At 35.7% G+C, this 21,396-nt stretch overlaps 1 protein-coding gene across 11 annotated transcripts in view; it reads left to right on the top strand.

Annotated features, from left to right (window-relative positions):
- CCDC171 (coiled-coil domain containing 171) overlaps positions 1-21,396 on the top strand; it is a 509,668-nt gene that overhangs the window by 439,020 nt on the left and 49,252 nt on the right. For 10 of the 11 annotated variants that reach the window (XM_072655937.1, XM_072655913.1, XM_072655979.1 and 7 more), the window contains one exon: positions 8,587-8,739. In XM_072655937.1, coding sequence (XP_072512038.1) covers positions 8,587-8,739 — 153 coding nt within the window. Of the gene's footprint in view, positions 1-8,586; positions 8,740-10,613; positions 14,674-21,396 lie in introns of those variants that run through there. The other variant, XM_072655963.1, reaches the window with a different exon arrangement.

Genomic DNA, 21,396 nt, shown 5'->3' with positions numbered 1-21,396 from the left:
AAAATATTGCTTTCAGTCAGCCCAATAATATTTTTCCAGTAGTCATTGAATCAAATTTCTACTAGAAATGTAAGTCATTGTGTAATATTTATCTAAACCTGAAAGCAGAGATGACATGGAAATAAGCATTGATTTTCAAATGCTGAATGTAAGTTTGGCATAAAATCATGCTCCCACCATTTTCTACTGTAATAATTCTCAAGATTTTTGTAAAATAATTAACTATTGTGAAATATGGTCTTTTTCACAAGGGTGTGGCAGAGGTCACTGGGAAAACTCTTAGATGTTTACTATTTCTTTTCTCATTTGATTCATGTTGTCATTTCCATTTCCCCTGCCAACTTGGCACTCTTTTTATATTGCAAAGTTGTTGGGTTGTTTTTCCCCCTACCAGCATCCTCTATTACATACTATGAATGACTTTTTAATGTATAAAGTTAGCATTCTTCTTTCCTCAAATAAACTGTGGCTTCCTTGCCTAACTATTGCCTCACTCATGTTCTTTCAAGTTCTCCAGTGCTGAAAGAAAACTTCATAGTACCATGGAAACTGAGATATTTATATATAGAGAGAGCATACACACATGCACAACTTCTCTCTTCCAGATTACACAAAAAGTCATATATCTGTATATGTCTGTATACATATATATGTATGTATATATATTCATTCCTGACTGAATTTTAGGCAAAGAAAAAAAGCCAAATTATCACTGTTGTCTTACAAAAATATATCTTTCCCAAAACAGATGGGTATTAGAAGTTAGGGATTTAAAACTAATTTAGGCACTGATACAAAAAATCAGCAGTTTTTTATTTAGACCCCTAATAAGCAGAATGATAATAAGTAGACTTGGAGTTAGATTTGGGTTGGAATGCCAACTGTCCTGCTGCGTGTGACCTTGGACACATAACCTCTCTGAATCTTCACTTTGCTCATTTGTAAAATCAGAGGATTGGATGAGCTGTAAGATCCCTCTGACCTCTAAATCTATAGTTCTATTATATTTAAATATATTTTTCTGTATTAAAATTGTTTCACTACCAAGAAATGTTGATTTTTTTTTTAAAGTGGTTTAAAGGAGTATCATTTATGATATACAGAAATCTGTTTTAGGATAAAAAACACCACAAAATTAAATCTATTTTAAAAAACATTCTGAAATAACTAAACATTTCACTTGGAATCCTACTATTCTTAAATACAAAATCAACATTTTGTGTTTTTACAGTGAAAACCAATATAAGTGATTTTCTCATCTAGATGGCACATTTAGTCATTCATCCTTAATGCTTCAGGAAGCATTCTGTATTTTCCTGATCCCTATTTCATACTTTATGTGCTAAGCTATAAGAACTTGTATTAAAACCACTTATCATAAGGATTATTTTTGTATGAGAAGGAAAATTGTCTCATTAAAAAGATTTTCTTATCAATTTGTATAATATAATGATTATTAACCAAAATAATATACCAAGATAATTAATAATTATTTACACATATATTGCTTATTATAATTTATAAAACATTTCTGTGTGTGTCATCTCATTTGATTTTCATATAACCTTACAAAGCTAGGTTTTATTCCCTCCATTTTACAGAAATCAAATACTGATGAGTTTAAATGACATACCTGAGTTCAGATGACCAGTAAGTGTCAGGACAGGGATTACAACCTATTTCAGTGCTTTTTTTTTTCATCATTGCCAGTGGAGGTTACAGAAGTTCCAATATTGTACACACAGAATATGGAAATAGATCTACTTTTAGTAGTCTGTAACTTAGACATTAATTTTAACCATCAAGGAATGTTTTGGAACATTAGCTATGAATTTGAGATACAAACCCAGTATTTATAATACCATATTTTAATTTTTAATTAATTTATTTAATTTTAGTTTTCAACATTTATTTCCACAAGATTTTATAGTTCCAAATTTTCTCCCCATCTCTCTCCTCCCTCTACCCCAAGACACTGTGCCTTCTGATTACCCCTTCCTCCAATTGGTTTTCCCTTCTATCACACCCCTCTCTTCTCTTATCCTATCTTCTCTCTTTTCCTGTAGGGCAAGATAGATTTCTATACTCCATTATTTGTATTTATTATTTCCTAGGTGCATGCAAAAACAATTCAACATTAGTTCCTAAAACTTTGAGTTCCAACCTCCCCCCCTTCCTCCCTCCCCACCCATTCCCACTGAGAAGGCAAGCAATTTAGTATAGGTTATACATGTGTAGTTATGCAAAAGACTTCCATAATAGTCATGTTTCCCTCCATCCTATCCTGCCCCCATTTATTCTATTCTCTCTTTTGACCTTGTCCCTCCCCAAAAGTGTTTACCTCTAATTACTCCCTCCTCCCATTTGCCCTCCCTTCTATCAACCCCCCGTGCCCCACTTATCCCCTTCTCTCCTACTTTCCCGTAGTTTAAGATAGGTATTCATACCAAATTGAGTGTGCACATTATTCCTTCTTTTAAGCCAAATGTGATGAGAGTAAGCTTCACTTTTTGCCTCTCACCTTCCTCCCTTTTCCCCTCCATTGAAAATGCTTTTTCTTGACTCTTATGAGAGGTAATTTGCCCCATTCCATTTCTCCCTTTCTCCTCCCAATATATTCCCCTCACCCCTTAATTTTATTTTTTAGATATCCTCCTTTCCTATTCAACTAACCCTGTGCCCTCTGTCTATGTGGATGTAATCCCTCCAGAAAAGTCCCAAGAGTTACAAATATTATCTTTTCCATGTAGGAATGTAAACAATTCAACTTTAGTAAGTCCCTTATGATTTTTCTTTCCTGTTTACCTTTTCATGGTTCTCTTGATTCTTGTGTTTGAAAGTCAGATTTTCTATTCACCTCTGGTCTTCTCATCAAGAATGTTTAAAGTCCTCTATTGCATTGAATGACCATTTTTCCCCCTGATGTATTATACTCAGTTTTGTTGGGTAGGTGATTCTTGGTTATCCTGATTGTATTTCCACAATACTCGAATTGCTTCTGGCTGCTTGCAATATTTTCTCCTTGACCTGGGGACTCTTGAATTTGGCTACAATATACCTAGATGTTTTTCTTTTTGAATCTCTTTCAAGAGTGAATCAGTGGATTATTTCAATATTTATTTTACCTTCTTGTTTTAGAATATCACGAAATTTTCTTTGATAATTTCATGAAAGATGATGTCTAGGCTCTTTTTTTGATCATGACTTTCAATAGTCCCATAATTTTGAAATTGTCTCTCCTGAATCTATTTTCCAGGTCAGTTGTTTTTCCAAAGAGATATTTCACATTGTCTTCTATTTTTTTCAGTCTTTTGTTTTGTTTTGTAATTTCTTGATTTCTCATAAAGTCATTAGCTTTCATCTGCTCCATTCTAATTTTTAAAGAACTATTTTCTTCAGTGAGCTTTTGAACTTCCTTTTCCATTTGGGTAATTATGCTTTTTAAAGGATTCTCCTCATTGGTGTTTTGGACCCCTTGTCATTTGGGTTTGTCTATTTTTAAAGGTGTTATTTTCTTCAGCATTTTTTGGGTCTCCTTTAGCAAGCTGTTGACCTGCTTTTAATGATTTTCTTGCATCGCTCTCATTTCTTTTCCCGATTTTTCTTCCTTTTACTTGATTTTCAAAATTCTTTTTGACCTCTTCCATGACCTGAGACTTTTCCATATGGTTTTTTGGAGGTTTTGGATGTAGAAGCCCTGACTTTGATGTCTTCCTCTGATGGTATGCTTTGTTCTTCCTCATTCAAAAGGATGGAAGAAAATACCTTTTCAACCAGAAAGTAACCTTATTTTTTTCCCTTTTTGGGGCATTTTCCCAGCGAGTTGCTTGACTTTTGAATCCGTTGTCAAGTGGAGGGTATACTCTATGGACCTGTGCATTCTCAGTTCCTCCAAGGTGGTATAATCAAGGGAGAGAAGTTCACTTCTCTCCTGGCCTGTCCTCTCTGATGGGAGCAAAGACAAGCTTTTCTGCCCAGAATTTGCAAGTAAAATTTCATTTCCAGAGCCTCCCTCAGCTCTACCACATGAGTGGTGCTCCTCACTCCAAGGTTGCCATTCAGAACTGAGACCCAGACAGCTGCTCAATTCCCCCAGGGTCTTTAGGCAGAGGACTCCAAAAATGGACACTCTTGCCACAGTGACTGCCACCTTGGCTGCCACTACCCTGGGGCTGGGACTTGCACCAGACCTCGCTCCCTTCTCATGTAGGTGACCAAGCTTTTTCACTGACCTTTGAAGTTGTCTTTGGTGTTTGTTGGTTGAGTAATCTGGGAACCATAGCTGCTACCTGCCAAGGCCAGGCTGTGCTCTGCTCTGAGCCTGGTGGGATAGACCTTGTTGACCTTCCAGTCTATCTTGGACTGGAAATCTCTTTCACTCTGTCATTTTGTGGCTTGTGCTGCTCTAGAATTTGTTTAGAGTCATTTTTTAACAGGTATTTTATGGGCTACAGAGCTAGAGCAGGTCTGCCCTTCTACTCCACCATCTTGACTCTGCACCTATAGTACCATTTTCACAATTTGTAGAATTAATTTATGTAATGTTCAATTTAATAGACGTTTATTAAGTACCTGCTATGTATACTGTTAGGTGCTCAGAAATTAAAAATTTAAATCAAGTTTGAGCTTGCCCTCATGGAGTCTTATAGAATTGTATGATACACAAATGACTATACCACACACACACACACACACACACACACACACACACACAACATAATAAGAATGATAAAGTATAAAGTACTAGTGATGACCAAGGTGCAAAAAGGTTATTAATGAGTTGTGGAATCAAGAGGAAAGGTTCCATGGATGAAGCTCTCATGTAAATGGAGTTCTAATACAATAGTATTAAACTCAAATAGAAACAGATCCTTGGACCACGCTTAGAAAATAAAAATTTGCATTTTCTATTTTGTAACATTTTTATTTATCTTGTTAAACATTTCCCAATTCAATTTAATTTGGTAATGGTAATTTGGTAACTCAAGAGTTTCCAAGTCTGACAGCTAAATTTTAAGGAATGGTTACCGGTTAACTCAACAAAGAGAAGAGGCACATTGTGAAGGGACAGTAAATCAAATGTAGTTCTAGGAATTTTAAATTTAATTTATTTTGGTATTTACATTTATAATCACTTTTCTCTAATCTTCCCCACTCCCCATAATATCCTATCTTATAATAACAGTAACAAAAAAAAAAGTTTGGTAGATTTTTCTGATGCAGTGATATTAAATAACAAAAAGAAAATAAGACACTTTTTATACTCTTTGTCTGTTTCCTCTCTGCTACTTAAATCATCTGCAACTATTATCGATTGTCAAGTTTGATCTAAATTCTTTTCTTGTTGTTTTCTTATACGTTATTTATTATTTGTATATGTTATTCTCGTGGTTCTGCTTTCTTTGCTCTATATAAATTGAGACTATATATGAGACTTCTCACAATTCTCAGCATTTTTCATATTCATCATTCCTTGTACCTTAATTTTTTTATTATATTCATATAATATAATTTGTTCCCCAGTTGATGAGTACTTGCTGTCTTTTGCATTGTTGCTACTATAGAAAGTGCTGTTTTGAATTTTTTGGTGCATAAAGGATCATAATAAACTGAGATCTGGAAGGTATCTCAAAGGTCATCTTTTTCAACTTCCACATTTTGTTTTTCAGTTAGAGAACTGACGTGACTTTTCCAAGGTCATGCTGCTAAGATGTTTTCTTTTGTCTTGTTTTACTGCCATTGATCCTCTGGTTCATATGCACAGCAGTCGTATTAATGTATCAAAGAATATGAGTTGTTTTAGTAAGTTTTCTCACAAATCAATTTCCTGAGTGGTTGGACCAAACCCATCAGGAGTATATTAGTGTCACATGACATCTCTGATATCAAGTATTTTTGTCTTTTATGATCTTTGCCAATAAGATGGGTATGGATATATTTTATTTTCATTTGGGAATGTTTTTTATATGTGTTATTATTAGCTAAAAGTTTGTTTTGAAGTGTCTGTGATTTCCTTGATGTGGGAAATTCATGGTCTCTCAACCTCCCCTCCCCGCAAACTGGTGTAGTTAGACATATTGTCTGTAATTGATATCTTATAGTGTTGCCTAGGTCATTGAGAGATTGTGACTTTCCCAGATTCACATAGTTAGTATTTGTCAGAGGCAGTTTTTGAACTCTGATCTCTCCAACTACAAGACTGAACCTCTGTCTGCCATATGATACTCCCTCTCTACTTGTTGATAGATTATATTAATTTTTGAAATTCTTTATATCTTGTTCACTTACAATGAAAATGACTCAGTCTTAAAAATTTTGTCATCAATCCTCTTTATTTCTTTGATGTAAGACTTTTTCAGAGTAATGGTGTAAATTTGCAAATTGATTCAAGTTTTTCCTAGTCAGTAATTTCTCTTTGTATTTTAACTGCCTTCATTTTGTTCTTGCAAAGTCATTTCAATTATAGGCAATAATGATCTAATTTTCTATATTGTCTTTTGTAATGTTCAATGGTATCTTTCTAAGACTGTAAGTTGTAGAACCAATGCTGGTCTACATCAAGAAAAGATGTTTCCTTGCTGGGAGTTCTTTACACTAGTAAAAATCACATATCTAGTTAAAAATAATCTCTTATCCCTTTTTCTTGTTGTAAATCCTTTCCCTAACCATTGCTATGGAAAAATACCTCCTTCAGTTCTCTAATTTTTTGTAACAGTATGCCTTTTTATATTGAGATTATCTATCCTCTTCAATGTTAGTATGATATATTGTATGAGATATTGCTGTAAACTTATTTTCTGTCAAACAGTCTTTTAAAAATTTCTCATTTTCCCTTGAAGTTCTTGGTAGATAATTACTCCTTTTCCTATTAGTTTCTGTTCTTTGATTTACAAAACACTAGGTTACAAATATATTCATTTGTCAATGAACAAATATTTGTGAATCACCTACTGTGTGATAGACATTGTACTAGACTCTGGAGATTGAAATCTGAAAAAAATATGTTAGTGTCATATTAAGGTCCTGTAATGACAGTAAAGAGATTCATTCCCTTATCCACTCTGATTTTCAACTAATCATATTGTTTCCTTCATACATGTTAATTTATTCATTAGATTAATATTTAAGAATATTCCCTTCATCTTTGACTATTTCATCCTACATACTTTGACTTACCCTCTTCCAAATGGCATATCTTCTTATTATTTAACCATGAGTCATGCTTCTGCTTCTGTTTTAAAGTTTTTGCAGTCATTCTTCCTTTTTTGGGGGGAGATCTTGTCACCTTTTTTCTTTGTTCTCACCAAAACCAGCCTTCTCAATTCCTCAAAACATTGCTTATACTAATTCTCTCAAAAAATCTTTCCCAGACTAACTATGTCAGATGCCAGTTACTGGAGAATTTACCAGAGTTCCACTGTCACAATATATGTTGTCTGGCTCTTGTGGTGGTCATCTTCCATTTTATATAAACTGTTACAAATGATTTGAAATGAAATACACATTTTAATGATATCTCTTAAAGATGGTGGACTTATCTGAACCTGTATTAGATATTTAGAAAGGCAGATTTTATATTATGTGGCACAGTGGATAGATCACTAGATCTATAGTCAGGAAAGCCTGAGTTCCAAATATAGCCTCAGATACTTCCTAGCTGTGTGATCCCAGTGAAGTCACTTCACTTCTGTCTGTCTCAGTTTCCTCATTATTAAAATGGGGATAGTAATAATGATACTGACCTCTTAAGGTTGTTGTGAAAATAAATAGAATCACATTGATGAAATGGTTTGCAAATCTTAAATTGCTAAACAGATGCTAGTTATGGGGATAATGATGGTTTCGTTGTTGTTGTTTAGGATGAGATGTTCTTACCTAAAATTCGCTTCAGTTACTTCATCAGGAACAACTTTCAAAAATTGATTAATCTGTAGTAATAAAGTCCAGTACTACCAATAGTCTTATACTATTAGGTTTCATATGAAGTTACCAGAAAATGTGGAATCATTTAAATTCTTCGTGCTATAAGCTTTATCATCAGCCTGATCATTATATAACAGGAACTTTACTCTGTGATAAACATGAACATAATTACATTTTCCTAACTATATTATAAAGAAGTTATTTCTACTAAATGTATGTTCCATTGTTATAAAACATACTTTTTTCAAGGTAAATTAGGTAAATTTTTTTTAGCAACTCAGCTCTTTTTAAATATATTCATGTTTACATCTATACTGTTTGTCTCTTACAATAAAAATTTAGGTTAAATTTTAACTTGCAGTTAACTCTAGTAAAAAAAAAGTATGTCAACTTTTAATACTGCATTCCAAATTTGAAAACAATACTTCAAAGTACATCTTATTAAGATACCTACTTTAGAAAAATGTTTCGGTGAATCTAAACTTTCTGAAAATAGACCCAAGTGCTCTGAATCTGAAAGTTAATGTTTTGCTTTATTATTTTCAAGAAAGATGAAAACTTGTTTGTTTTCAAATTTTTATGATTCTGCTTTCAAATTATGGAGATTCTCCATTGGGGACAGTTTTATTTGAATTGTATGTGACACTGTTTTTATTTCTTTAGGCTATGATTAAAAGTTTCATGGATGTCTACCAACTTGCAAGTTCTAGAATTGCTACATTAGAGAAGGAAATGACATCTCATCGAAACCACATTTCAGCTCTGAAATCAGAGCTCCAAACAGCTTGTCTACGTGAAAATGAAAGTTTGCACTCAGTAAGTCTGTCATCTATTCATCATTATATTCTTTTGTATGTGAATCATTGCCTCACTTACTTTTGTGTTTTTATTTTTGATAAGACCTTTGTTCAAAATGAATAATTTTGGGTAAATGGATAACCCATAACGCAGTAACAAAATTATTAGCATGAAGTAATCTTTCAGGAGAAAAACAAGTATCTTTTCATTGGATTTTTGTGTAAAGATATGAATATTGTTATTAGTGCTAAAATACGAGATCATGACTTCTTTGTGTTTGGCAGCACAACTGATACTAGGATTTGGTAATATGCATAGCTAAAGCCTGAAAACTGTCTGAAGTTTCAATGTGTCCCATTAAGGCAGCATATTATTAATTATGTGTAGAACCAAAATGGTAATTAGAACATGTGATTATTCTCGGTAGGAAACTAGATTTATCCATAATACATGCCTAGCTGAAGAGGCATGTTGTGATTCATCTATATGATTAAAATTCAGCTTCAGGAATCATTTTATGTTTAAAATTTTAACCCATGATAAAGTTTGGGATAACTTAAGACTAGTAAAATAATTCTCTAGATGGTCAGGATATGTTTGGGGAATTCTTGAACATATATGTATTTCTGCCCAGTTGAAAGAAGGTAAAGGTTGAAACCTTTATTTCTCTGATAACAGGTATTTCATAATGAGATTTATAGTTTGCTTATTTTTTGTGCATATGGGATTATTTGTTCAATTGTATTATATTTTAAATTTCATTGCAGGAAAGATATACTCTGACTTATAAGGGGAAAAAGGTTTCCTCTCAACATTCATTTATTTACCCATTTAAAATGTCTATATGCCAGGAAGAGAGTAAGCATTAAAGTAAATAAAGTGAACAGAAGAACGTAGGTGTTTGGTAACTAACCCTTACTTAAGCCTGTGCTTGTGAGTCTTACGCACTCCTGTTCATTTCTGGTTGAGACACTACTGAAAATCATTGTCACCACAAGAAACTAAAGAAGAAGAAAATTTTTCATCAATATTTGATGTTAAACATGTGTGACTCTATATGTCCTTTCTATGAAATGTGAAGAATTTCTTCTGTTCTTTTCCTCGAGCTAATTCAAACTGTTTTATGTCAGCTTTGTTGGCTTGCTCCTTTTTCCTGAGTTTATTGTTGTTTTTACCATTTAAATCAGGGGTAATGTCAAAAAGAGGAGCTCTCACAGAACGTAGAATTATTTGAGCTATTAAGGGTCCATCTCATACTTGCTAGATTGGCAAAGAAAGCAAAAAAAAAAAATGTTAAAAGAGGTATACCGAAGCACAATTAGTGTGTTTGTGAATTGGCTTAGCCATTCAGCAAATCAATTTGATTATGTCTCCAAAGTTACTAAACCATGCAAACTCTCTGGCCCAATGATACCACTGCAATGCCTTTACCTCAAAAATATCAAAGAAAGAGGAAAAGGGCCCATAAATACAAAAACATTTATAGCAATTTTGTTTTGTTTTAGTTAAGAACTGAAAATCAGAGGGATACATAGTAGTTTGGGAATGACTGAACACATCTTGGTATATGATTGTAATAGAACATTATTGGGTCATAAAAATGATGAAAGGAACACTTTTGGGGAAATATGAAACTGTTGCCTGTTTGAAATGAGCAGAACCAGGATAATAATTTATATAACATTGGAAAGGGGAAAAAAACTTAGACTTAATAACTGTGATCAGTGTACAGTGACCAGCTCTTGACCAATGATGAGGCATGCTGCCTGTCTCCTGACACGGAAGTGCTAGACTCAGGGTGTTCAGTGAGACAGATATTTTTAGACACAGGCATTGTTGGGATTGGTTTTGCTTGACTGTGCATATTTATTTTGATCGTTTTCTTCTCCCAGCTTCTTTGGTCACAAAGGTGTGGAGAGAGGAGCTAACAATAGGTTTCCCAATTCATCCACTCACAAAGAAAATGCAGTCATTGAAGCATTTTTTAAAAATGCACAGAAGAGAACAGGAGGGTGAGAAGGAAAAGCAGACAAGGAGAGCAGCAGACCACATCTCAGTACCCTCTGCTCCGCTGATCACACCTTCAGACTAGAGGGGGAGGCCACAAGCCCAGAACCTGGCTTTGAGGAAGGACTCAGCACCGTTGTCCTTCAGACTTTCCACCAAACTCACCACTTTTGACTTCTTTGGAACATTCCATCATGTCCTCACATCAGCTACCTTTCTCCATGAGATTCTAGTTCCTTGAGGATAGGGACTGTCTTTGTTTGTATTTGTATACCTAGCACTTAGCACAATGTCTGCTAACCATAGTAAATGGTTATTGACTGTTGACTGTGCTCTACTTTGTATTGGGAAATATTCATTTTATTTAAGTGACTTCATTTCTCTACTCCTCAGTTTCCTCTTCTTCAAAATGGGATGATGAACTCAATTATCTCTGAACATCCTTCCAGCTTTAAGTCTGTTGATGTCTCTTGTGTGCAAGGAGACTGGTATTCTTTCAGCAATAAGGATGGCTATTTGGCAGTCTGTACAAGAGGCACAGAAGCCAGTTGATTATCATGATTTAGAAATAAAAGTAGACTGGTCGTGCATGAAGGATCAATCTGAGAAGATAGACTAGAGTCAGTTTGTAAAAGGTCTTAGCTGCCCAACAGAGGAATTTGTATTTTATCCTAGAAAGAGGTAATAGGGAACCACTGAAAGTTTTCTTTTTTCTTCACAGCAAACTTATTTTATTTAAGCTAATTTTATGACAACAGCATATACAGACATCATATAAACAGATATACATGAAATGAGTGACTGGTTAGCACCTTGCAAATGAAGGCTTTTTTCCAATTCCTTTACTGCTAACCTCTTTGTCTATATCAGCTTCTGAAAGTTTTGTAGGAAGCTCGAACTCAACATGTCCAAAACAAAACTGACACTCTTTCTTTTAAGCCTCTTCCTTCTCCTAGTTTCTTGGTTTCTATTGAAGGTATCACTGTCTTTACAGTCATCCCAGGACTTCCACTGGATGATTCATGCTTCATTCCAGTTACCAAATTTTATTGCCCCTTTCTTCACCACGTTTCTTATGTCTATCTTCTTCGTCACACAAAACCAGACACCATCGTAGCTCAGAAGTGCATCACTTCTCATATGGCCTTCTATAATTCCCTCCCTGATACTTGTTTTTCCCTTCTTTCACTTCAACACACAGTAGCCAAAACTATCTTTCCATGACACAGGTCTTACTCCCAATGACTCCCAATTACTGACTGGATAGAGTTCAGAATCTTTCAGCTAAGAATCTGAATTTTCTGGCCATAGCTTTCTTGCTTACTCCAGTCCCATGTGAACAGCTTGGTTTATCTATCATACTCAGAACATTCTTTGCACTTCCCCACCTTTGCTCATGCTGTACCCTCTGCCCAAGTACCTTCCTCTGTCTCCCAGTCACCACTCCTCTTGACTTAACTCAAATCCTATGTGTTTTCTAGACTCACCTATTTCTTCCTTGACCATTCTTGTCTACAATCATTTCTCCATTCTCTACTTCAACAGCCATTGTTTAAACCATTCATGTAGAATTGAAATAGCTTTGTTACATCTCCTCTTTTGTAGTTTTGAATTGTTTTTCAGTTTAACATATTTCACATAGTTATGATTTGTTTTACCAGCTAGATTATAGATTTTTGAGCAGAAACTGAATTATACTCTTTTTAATCTCTCACAATGTTCAATCCATAATAAGTACTCAAAAACTTTTATTTTTCTTTAGAATAATAGAATGCTAAAATTAAATGGTACCTTACAAGTAAGGGTTGTAAGCTGTGATTTATAGACAGAGGTACCAACATCCATAGAAATTAAGTGGCATGTGCAGTATTTCGAACCTTAAGGAAAATACTATATTGATCATTTACATTAATAATTATTTGTTGAAGAAAACATTTTGTATCTGTACATGTCATTTCATCCATGTGGGAAATTCCTAGTGTGGACTACCTCCTACCCCCATGTGGATTGGTAATTCTTAGAAATAAGTCTTACAGAGTTACTTGGAGAAATTGAGAGGAGGCTAAGTGACTTTGTCATGGTCGCATGACTAGTATGATCAGAGGCAGGACTTGAAACCAGGTCTTTCTGACCTGAAGGGTAGACCTGTGTCCATTAGACTGTGTATTAATTAGTTAATTCACTCTGCCTCTCTGTACTTCAATTCCTTCATCTCTAAGAGGAGAGGATTGCACCAGATGATCTCCAAGGTCCTTTCCAGCTCAGAAATTTTCTGACTCAGCAGTCAATCCATGACACTCTCAAAACAAACGTATATAAATCAGAAGAATGCTAAATAAAGAAAAGGATTGATTTCAGCTTTCTAAGAGTAGAATAGTTCTAATAAGCCCAAAGAAGAAACCAGGTATTCTCAGAACCAAGAAAGAAATAGACCAAGTGAATTCATGACATAGTGATTTTTAATAATTGAGTAGGAAAATGTGTTAACATGATAGTGAAACTTTGGGAGCAAAAGAGACTCCTAAGTACAAAAAGACATACTTTGTTTATAACTAGTCAGAGATAGCTTTACTTGGCTTTTCTGCTCAACCTGTTCTTAACTGTTTTAAGCAAAATCTTGGATTTTGTTATTGGGTTAACACATTTTGCTTCTCAATTATTAAGCGCCACAATGTTCTGATTCACTTGGTTTATTTCTTTCTTGGTTCAGAGAACAGTTAGTTTCTTCTTTGATCTTCCTGGAACAACTTCCCTTTGGAACAGCCTGAAGCAGTCCTCCCTTCTTGATGAGAGTAAAAGCTCTTCATTCTCCAGCACCCTCTCTACTCTGGTTTTCTCTTTTGAGCAAGTTGCCTCACCGGAACTTTTGAGTTCCCTTTTAAAATGCATTCACTCTGGTTCCCTCTCCCACCCCACCCCCCATGCTAATTTTATCTTGAATTTTTAAATGTCCTGTATTCTTGCATTTCAAATATCCTTGGTGAAGTCATGAGGCCGTGATGTCAGAAGAATTTGTCCTTTAATTTTTGCTTAAGCTGTGGGGGTAGTTGGTTGTTTTGACTTATCTACACATCCTTATGATTGCCAACATGCACTGCAGACCACAGTTAAATTCTACTGACAGGCTTATGTAACTTACTTTGAAATTTAAAATTTTTGAAGCCTTCCTTATTTTATGGGTATAGACATGTTCTCTATCCATGCACATGACAAGCTCTCCTCACTTTCACATCCTTCATGTTTCCCATATACATTTTATAATACAAAATCCAAAAATACACTAAGGTCTTCTTCTTTATTTTGTGGATACCAGTCCACAACTTTTTTCATCCATTTTTTGTCTTTCACTCTCACTCAATGGCCAGCTCATCTCATTATCATTCATACATAGCCTCAATAAAAAGCTTTTAAAAATGTACCTTAGTAATTAGTGAATTTGTAGATTGTGCCTATGCTGACACTTTTCTCAACATAATTGTTACTGTCCTCATTCCAGGTTCTTAGCACATCAAAAGAGTTTGTAAAAATCAACCATTAGCCTTGAGTTTTGATATGTTTTATACCATTGTCTAACACTTTGTGTATACTCAGCAAATGCTAAATAATGACTAATGAAAGTAATTTCATTCTATGAGAGTTCATTATACAAGTTCATAATTAATTGTAACCATCCTCTATTATGTTTGCATTCACCTAAAGGGACAGATTTTTATAGATTTAGAACCTGAGAAGTCATCTAAAGTGCTATATAAATGCTAGCCAACCCATTGTTTATAGCTGATATAAACTGAGACCCAGGGAATTTAAGTGATGTGCACACCTGCAACAAGTAGCAGAGATGGGATTTGGATTCACTGCCTTCTCTGACTCTTTATCCATGACTCTTCCCATTACATTGTGCTGTCATGTTGTAGAACTAAAAATCATTTTATATTTGACTCCTTATTTTTGTCCTGTATTCATTTCATGTTTAGTAGCATACTGTAATAATGGCACAATCTATGCTTTACTTTAAGGTTTCTTATCAGCTGTACTCTTGTTACTGATTTTTAGCATTTCTGTGTCATATTTCTTTGATTCATTTTGTTTCCTCAAGCATATTAACTTCCAGCTCGGTATGTACTTTTTTTCTGTATTATAGTCATCAAAATTGGCTTTGAACTGAAAGTTTTGGACTACCCTATTTTACTAAAGCACAAAGAGGTCAATCATAATTATTTTGTGGCTGCTTGGGGCAGTAGGACCCACAAATATTTGGTAGTTGAGACACCATACCGTGAATATGTATAATCCTTTACTAATATTCTAGTATGCAGCAAGTTGCAGTGGTGACTTTCCCATTTTCCACTATATTTTTTAAAAAAGTATGTTCTTAATAGATCTTGCTGTATTATTGAGGAATTAATAAATTAGAGGCACCTTACTTAGTTTGGAAGACCAGAGTTTAAATTCTGTCTCAGACACTTACTAGCTTTAAAACCCTTAGACAAATCACTTACACTCTCTTTGCCTATGTTTCCTCATTGGTAAAATGGATATAAAAATGGCACTTGCCTCCCAGGAATGTTAAAATGATAAAATGAGTATATTTGTAAAGCACTGTGCAAGCCTTAAACATGCTATATAAATGCTAGCTATGATAATAATAATAATACCCCAGAGAAAATGTGTTTAGAGCAGTGTGTTCTGATTTTTAACAGATGCTCAAAAAAAAGCATAATCTTCAAAAATTACCAGTGTGATTGTTAGTAATAACAGGTGGTAAATGAAGAGATTGTCAAATTTGTTTAGCTACAACAATAGAACTAAGACTATAATAACCCATTTTCTCCTAAGTTTTTTAAAGACCTATTATCTTTATAGGCTACATATAGTATCACAAATGCATTGTTATATGGAAGTACTAATTGAAATTGGCTCAATTATTTTTAAAAGAATTATACAGAAAGATTAACTTTCCCAGGCACAGTGTAATAAACTTACACATGTGAATGAAAGAATGAAAATTTAAGTATTAAGCACTTATGTTCAAAGTTCTAGGAATATAAATAGACAAAGAAGACAGCCCTCGCTCTCAGTGTGTTCACATTCTAATATGGGAGACAACTGATATGGAAAGTGTTAGCTGCAAGTCAGATGGAAAGGCTAAGTAATCTTTAGGGTGCAGTGACAAGAGAGATCGTAATAACTCTTCTTAAGCACCATTTCTGTTGATAGAAAGTGATGTCTTGTCTACTTGATGGTGTAAAGAACTTTGGTGGTGAATAACTTATTTAGGGATCTTCAGACACTGTAGCTACTGAGGAATTAGGGACTGTAGGACCTGCAAATACAGTTGCCAGATCACATATCTACAAGGGTCACTCCCTTGTATGATGACTCTAGGTCTGGGTTGGAGGCAGGACTCATAGTAGGGACTGTGTTGTTCTGGAATCCCTTGGGCTTACTTATTATCGGTGTCAGTTTGTTCATAATAGAGATGAAAGGGATAGAGAATCTCTTCTCTCCAATGGTGGTTTCATTCAATAATGACTGCTTTTATGTAAAAAATAGTAGTGAGAAAGAAATATTTCAAGTATGGTGGAACCACAGTCAGGGGAACACAAAATTTAGCAGCTTCTCCATGAAAGGATAAGAGGATTTGGAATATGATACCCTGTAGGGCAAAGGAGTTAGGATTAAAATCAAGAATCACCTACCCCCAAATTGACATTCAGTGAGACAGAGAACTTTCAAGCACTCTTTTTTTAAAAAAAATTATTTATTTAACTTTTAACATTCATTTTCACAAAATTTGGGGTTCCAAATTTTCTTCCCATTTCTCCCCTCCCCCACCCCAAAACACTGAGCATTCTAATTGCCCCTATCACCAATCTGCCCTCTCTTCTAACATTCCTCCCTTCCCTTGTCCCCATCTTTTCTTTTGTCCTGTAGGGCCAGATAACTTTCTATACCCCATTACCTGTATTTCTTATTTCCTAGTAGTAAGAACAATACTTGACAGTTGTTCCTAAAACTTTGACTTCCAACTTCTCTTCATCCCTACCTCCCCACTCATTCCCTTTGGGAAGCAAGCAATTCAATATAGGCCATATCTGTGTAGTTTTGCAAATGACTTCCATAATAGTCGTGTTGTGTAAGACTAACTATATTTCCCTCCATCCTATAGTGCCCCCCATGCTTCTGTTCTCTCTTTGGATCCTGTCCCTCCCCAAGAGTGTTGACTTCAAATTGCTACCTTCTCACACTGCCCTCCCTTCCATCATCCCCCCAACCCTACTTATCCCCTTATCCCCCACTTTCCTGTATTGTAAGATAGGTTTTCATACCAAAATGAGTGTGCGTTTTATTCCTTCCTTTAGTCGAATGTGATGAGAGTAAGTTTCATGTTTTTCTCTCACCTCCCCTCTTTTTCCCTCCACTGAAAAGTCTTTTGCTTGCCTCTTTTATGAGAGATAATTTGCCCCATTTCATTTCTCCCTTTCTCCTCCCAATATATTTCTCTGTCACCGCTTAATTTCATTTTTTTAAGATATGATCCCGTCCTGTTCAATTTACCCTGTGCTGTGTGTGTGTGTGTGTGTATGTGTGTGTGTGTGTGTGTGTGTGTGTGTGTGTGTGTGTGTGTGTGTGTGTGTGTAATCCCACCAACTACCCAGATACTGAAAAGTTTCAAGAGTTACAAATATTGTCTTTCCATGTAGGAATGTAAACAGTTCAACTTTAGTAAGTCCCTTATGACTTCTCTTTGCTGTTTACTTTTTCATGCTTCTCTTCATTCTTGTGTTTGAAAGTCAAATTTTCTTTTCAGCTCTGGTTTTTTCATCAAGAATGCTTGAAAGTCCTCTATTTCATTGAAAGGCCATTTCCCCCCCTGAAGTATTATACTCAGTTTTTCTGGGTAGGTGATTCTTGGTTTTAGTCCTAGTTCCTTTGACTTCTGGAATATCATATTCCACACCCTTTCATCCCTTAACGTAGAAGCTGCTAGATCTTGTGTTATCCTGATTGTATTTCCATAATACTTGAATTGTTTCTTTCTAGCTGCTTGCAATATTTTCTCCTTGACCTGGGAACTCTGGAATTTGGTTACAATGTGACTAGGAGTTTCTCTTTTTGGATCTCTTTCAGGAGGTGATCAGTGGATTCTTTCAATATTTATTTTGCCCTCTGGTTCTAGAATATCAGGGCAGTTTTCCTTGATAATTTCATGAAAGGCTCTTTTTTTGATCATGGCTTTCAGATAGTCCCATAATTTTTAAATTGTCTCTCCTGGATCTATTTTCCAGGTCAGTTGTTTTTCCAATGAGATATTTCACATTATCTTCCATTTTTTCATTCTTTTGGTTTTGTTTTGTAATTTCTTGGTTTCTCATAAAGTCATTAGCCTCCATCTGTTCCATTCTAATTTATAAAGAACTATTTTCTTCAGTGAGCTTTTGAACCTCCTTTTCCTTTTGGATAATTCTGCTTTTGAAAACATTCTTCACCTCATTGTGTTTTTGAACCTCTTTTGCCAATTGAGTTAGCCTATTTTTCAAGGTGTTATTTTCCTCAGCATTTTTTTGGGTCTCCTTTAGCAAGGTGTTCACCTGCTTTTCATGCTTTTCTTGCATCTCTCTCATTTTTCTTCCCAGTTTTTCCTCTACCTCTCTAACTTGATTTTCAAAATCCTTTTTGAGCTCTTCCATGGCCTGAGCCCATTGAATATTTATTTTGGATATTTGGGATACAGAAGCCTTGACTTCTATGTCTTTGCTTGATGGTAAGCATTTTTCTTCCTCATCTGAAAGTATGGGAGGAGATATCTGTTCACCAGGAAAGTAACCTTCTATGGTCTTATTTTTTTTCCCTTTTTTGGGCATTTTCTCAACCAGTTACTTGATTTTTGGGTCCTTTGTCAAGAGTAGGGTATACTGTGGGAATCTGTGAGATCTCAGTTCCTCCAAGGTGGCGCAATCAAGCGTGTACTGGTCTGGACTCAGAGAGGGATGTTTATGCCCAGAATTTTAGCGGTTACCTCTCCATACCCACCTGGCCTCCAGTTCCCAAGTCAGCACTGTGGGCTGATTTTCAGATAAGCAGGATGGGCAGGGCCACCATTCAGTGTGAGACAAAGGGCAGCTTGCCCAGGGCCTCCACCCAGGGCTGAGGTAAGACTCAGCTCTTCAATGCCCCCAGGGGTTTTTACACTCCAGCAATGGAGCTTCCATAGGCTCTGTGACAGCTGCCTGCTGCTGGAGCTATGGGATGGCCCTTCTCCTTTCCTGGCCAGCTAATAAAACCCCATCACTGACCTTTAGCGCCTGTGGGCTGAGAGATCTGAGGCCCCGCTGCTGCGACTGGAGATTCCGCCCCCAAGGTGTTCTCCTCCCAGAGTCTCGTCTTGTGCTCTGCCAAGGCTGGGCTGGGCTCCACGCTCAGCTCCACGTCTGGCGCAACCAACGTTTCCATGGGCCTTTCAGGTCACCAGCTGGAAATCTCCTCCACTCTGTTGTTCTCCACTTCTGCTGCTCCAAAATTTGTTGAGAGTCCCTCTCTACAGGTATTTTATGGGCTGTGGGGAGGACCCTGTGTAAGTGTGTCTTTCTAGTCCACCATCTTGGCTCTGCCACTTTCAAGCATTCTTGGTGAAAAGACCTGAGCTGAGTAGACATTTTGACTTTCCAATACAAGACCCAAGAGAAGCATAAAAAGGTAAACAGAAAAGGGAAATCGTATGGGACTTAATAAGGTTAAACTGTTTACATTCCTACATGGGAAGATGATGTTTGTAACTCATAAGACATTTTTCATTATTACAGTAGTTAGGAGTATATATCGACAGAGGGCACTTGAATATGAAGGGATGATACCTAAAAATAAAATTAAGGGAGAAAAAGGAATGTACTGGGAGAAAGAGGAAGGAAGAGGTAGAATGGGGTAAATCATCTCACAAAGAAGAGACTAGAAAAAGTTGAGGGGAAGAAAGGGAGAGAGGAGGAGGAATGAATGAACCTTACTTTCATCAGAATTGACTCAAAGAGGGAATAACCTGATACATTCAGTTGGGTATAGAAATCTTTATTACCCTCTAGGAAAGTAGGAGAGGAAGGGGATAAACAAAGGGAGAAGGTGATAGAAGGGAGGATAAATTGGGGAGGTGGTAGTCAGAAGCAAAACACTTTTGAGAAGGGACAGGATGAAAGGAGGGAGAGAATAGAATAAACTGGTTTTAGGGAATAGGATGGAGGGGAATATAGTTACTAATAGTAACTGTGAAAAAAATTTTAAAGCAAGTTTCTCTGTAAAAGACCTCATTTCTCAAACATATAGAGAACTGAGTTAAATTTATAAAAATAAGAGCCATTCCCAAACTGATAAATTATCAAAAGATATTATTAGTTTTATATGAAGTAATCAAAGCTATCTATAGCCATATGAAAAACTACTCTAACTTACTGTTTATTGATTGGAGAAATGCAAATTAAAACAATTCTGAGGTCCTATCTTATACATATTAGATTGACTAATAGGACAGAAAAAGTGAATGACAGTTGGTGGAGGGCATGTGAGAAAAATGTGACATTAATGCACTGTTCATAGAGTTGTGAACTGATTCAACCATTTTGTAGAGCAGTTTGGAACTATATTCAAAGGGCTATAAAATCATGCATTGCCTTTGAGCTCCCAGTATGCCTATTAGGCCAGTATCCAAAAGAGATAAAAAACAAAAAGGAAAAGGACAATATTTGGACAAAAATATTTATAGAAGCTCTTTTATGGTGGCAAAGAATTAGAAATAGCAAGCATGCCCATCAACTGGGGAATGGTTGAACAAGTTGTGGTGTGTGATTATGATAGAATACTATTATACTCTAAGGAATGATGAGCAGGATGCTCTCAGAAAAACCTGGAGAGACTTGCATGGGCTGATGCAAAGTGAAATCAACTGCATACAAAGTAACAGCAGTGTTGTAAGATGATAAACTGTGAATGACTTAGTTCTTCTCAGCAATGCAATGATCCAAGACAACTCTGAAGGGCTTATGATGAAAAATGCTATCAATCCCCAGACAAAGAACTGATGGTGTCTAAATGCAGATTGAAGCATACTTTTTTAAACTTTATTTTTCTTGAGTTTTTTGTCTTTTTTTCCTTTCATAACATGACTATTATAGATATATTCTGTATGACTGCACATGTATAACTTATATTGATTGCTTGCCTTCTCAATGAGGGGGTTGGAAAGGGAGAAAGGGAGAGAATTTGGAACTCAAAGTTTTAAAAATGAATGTTAAAAATTGTTTCACATGTTATTGGGGGAAAATAAAATACTAAATAAAATATCAAAAAAGGGGGAAAAATGAAAGTTAGACTGGAACAATGAATAAATAGAAAAATGACTCCCATAATAAAGAGATTCTTAGGCACCTCTAAATTTTCAGTTCTTCCAAGGTTGTATGATCAAAGGAGAGGTGCTTACCCCTCTCCTGGTCTGTGCACTGGTCTGTGAGTGACCATAAACACTCTTTCTGTCTTGGAACTGTGAGGATTTCCTCTCCTCTACCATTGCAAGCTTTGCCACTCCAGCAATCCCCCTTGCCCCAGGACTGCAACCCAAATCCAAGCAGGGTAAAGCAAGAGAATCCTGCCTCAGTGGCAACAATGAGATCCCTGCAATCACCC

This window comes from Notamacropus eugenii, chromosome 1 (assembly GCF_028372415.1).
Source record: "Notamacropus eugenii isolate mMacEug1 chromosome 1, mMacEug1.pri_v2, whole genome shotgun sequence".
NCBI lineage: Eukaryota > Metazoa > Chordata > Mammalia > Diprotodontia > Macropodidae > Notamacropus > Notamacropus eugenii.
The sequence above is the reverse complement of the archived record's forward strand: the minus strand, read 5'-3'. Positions and strand labels throughout refer to the sequence as shown.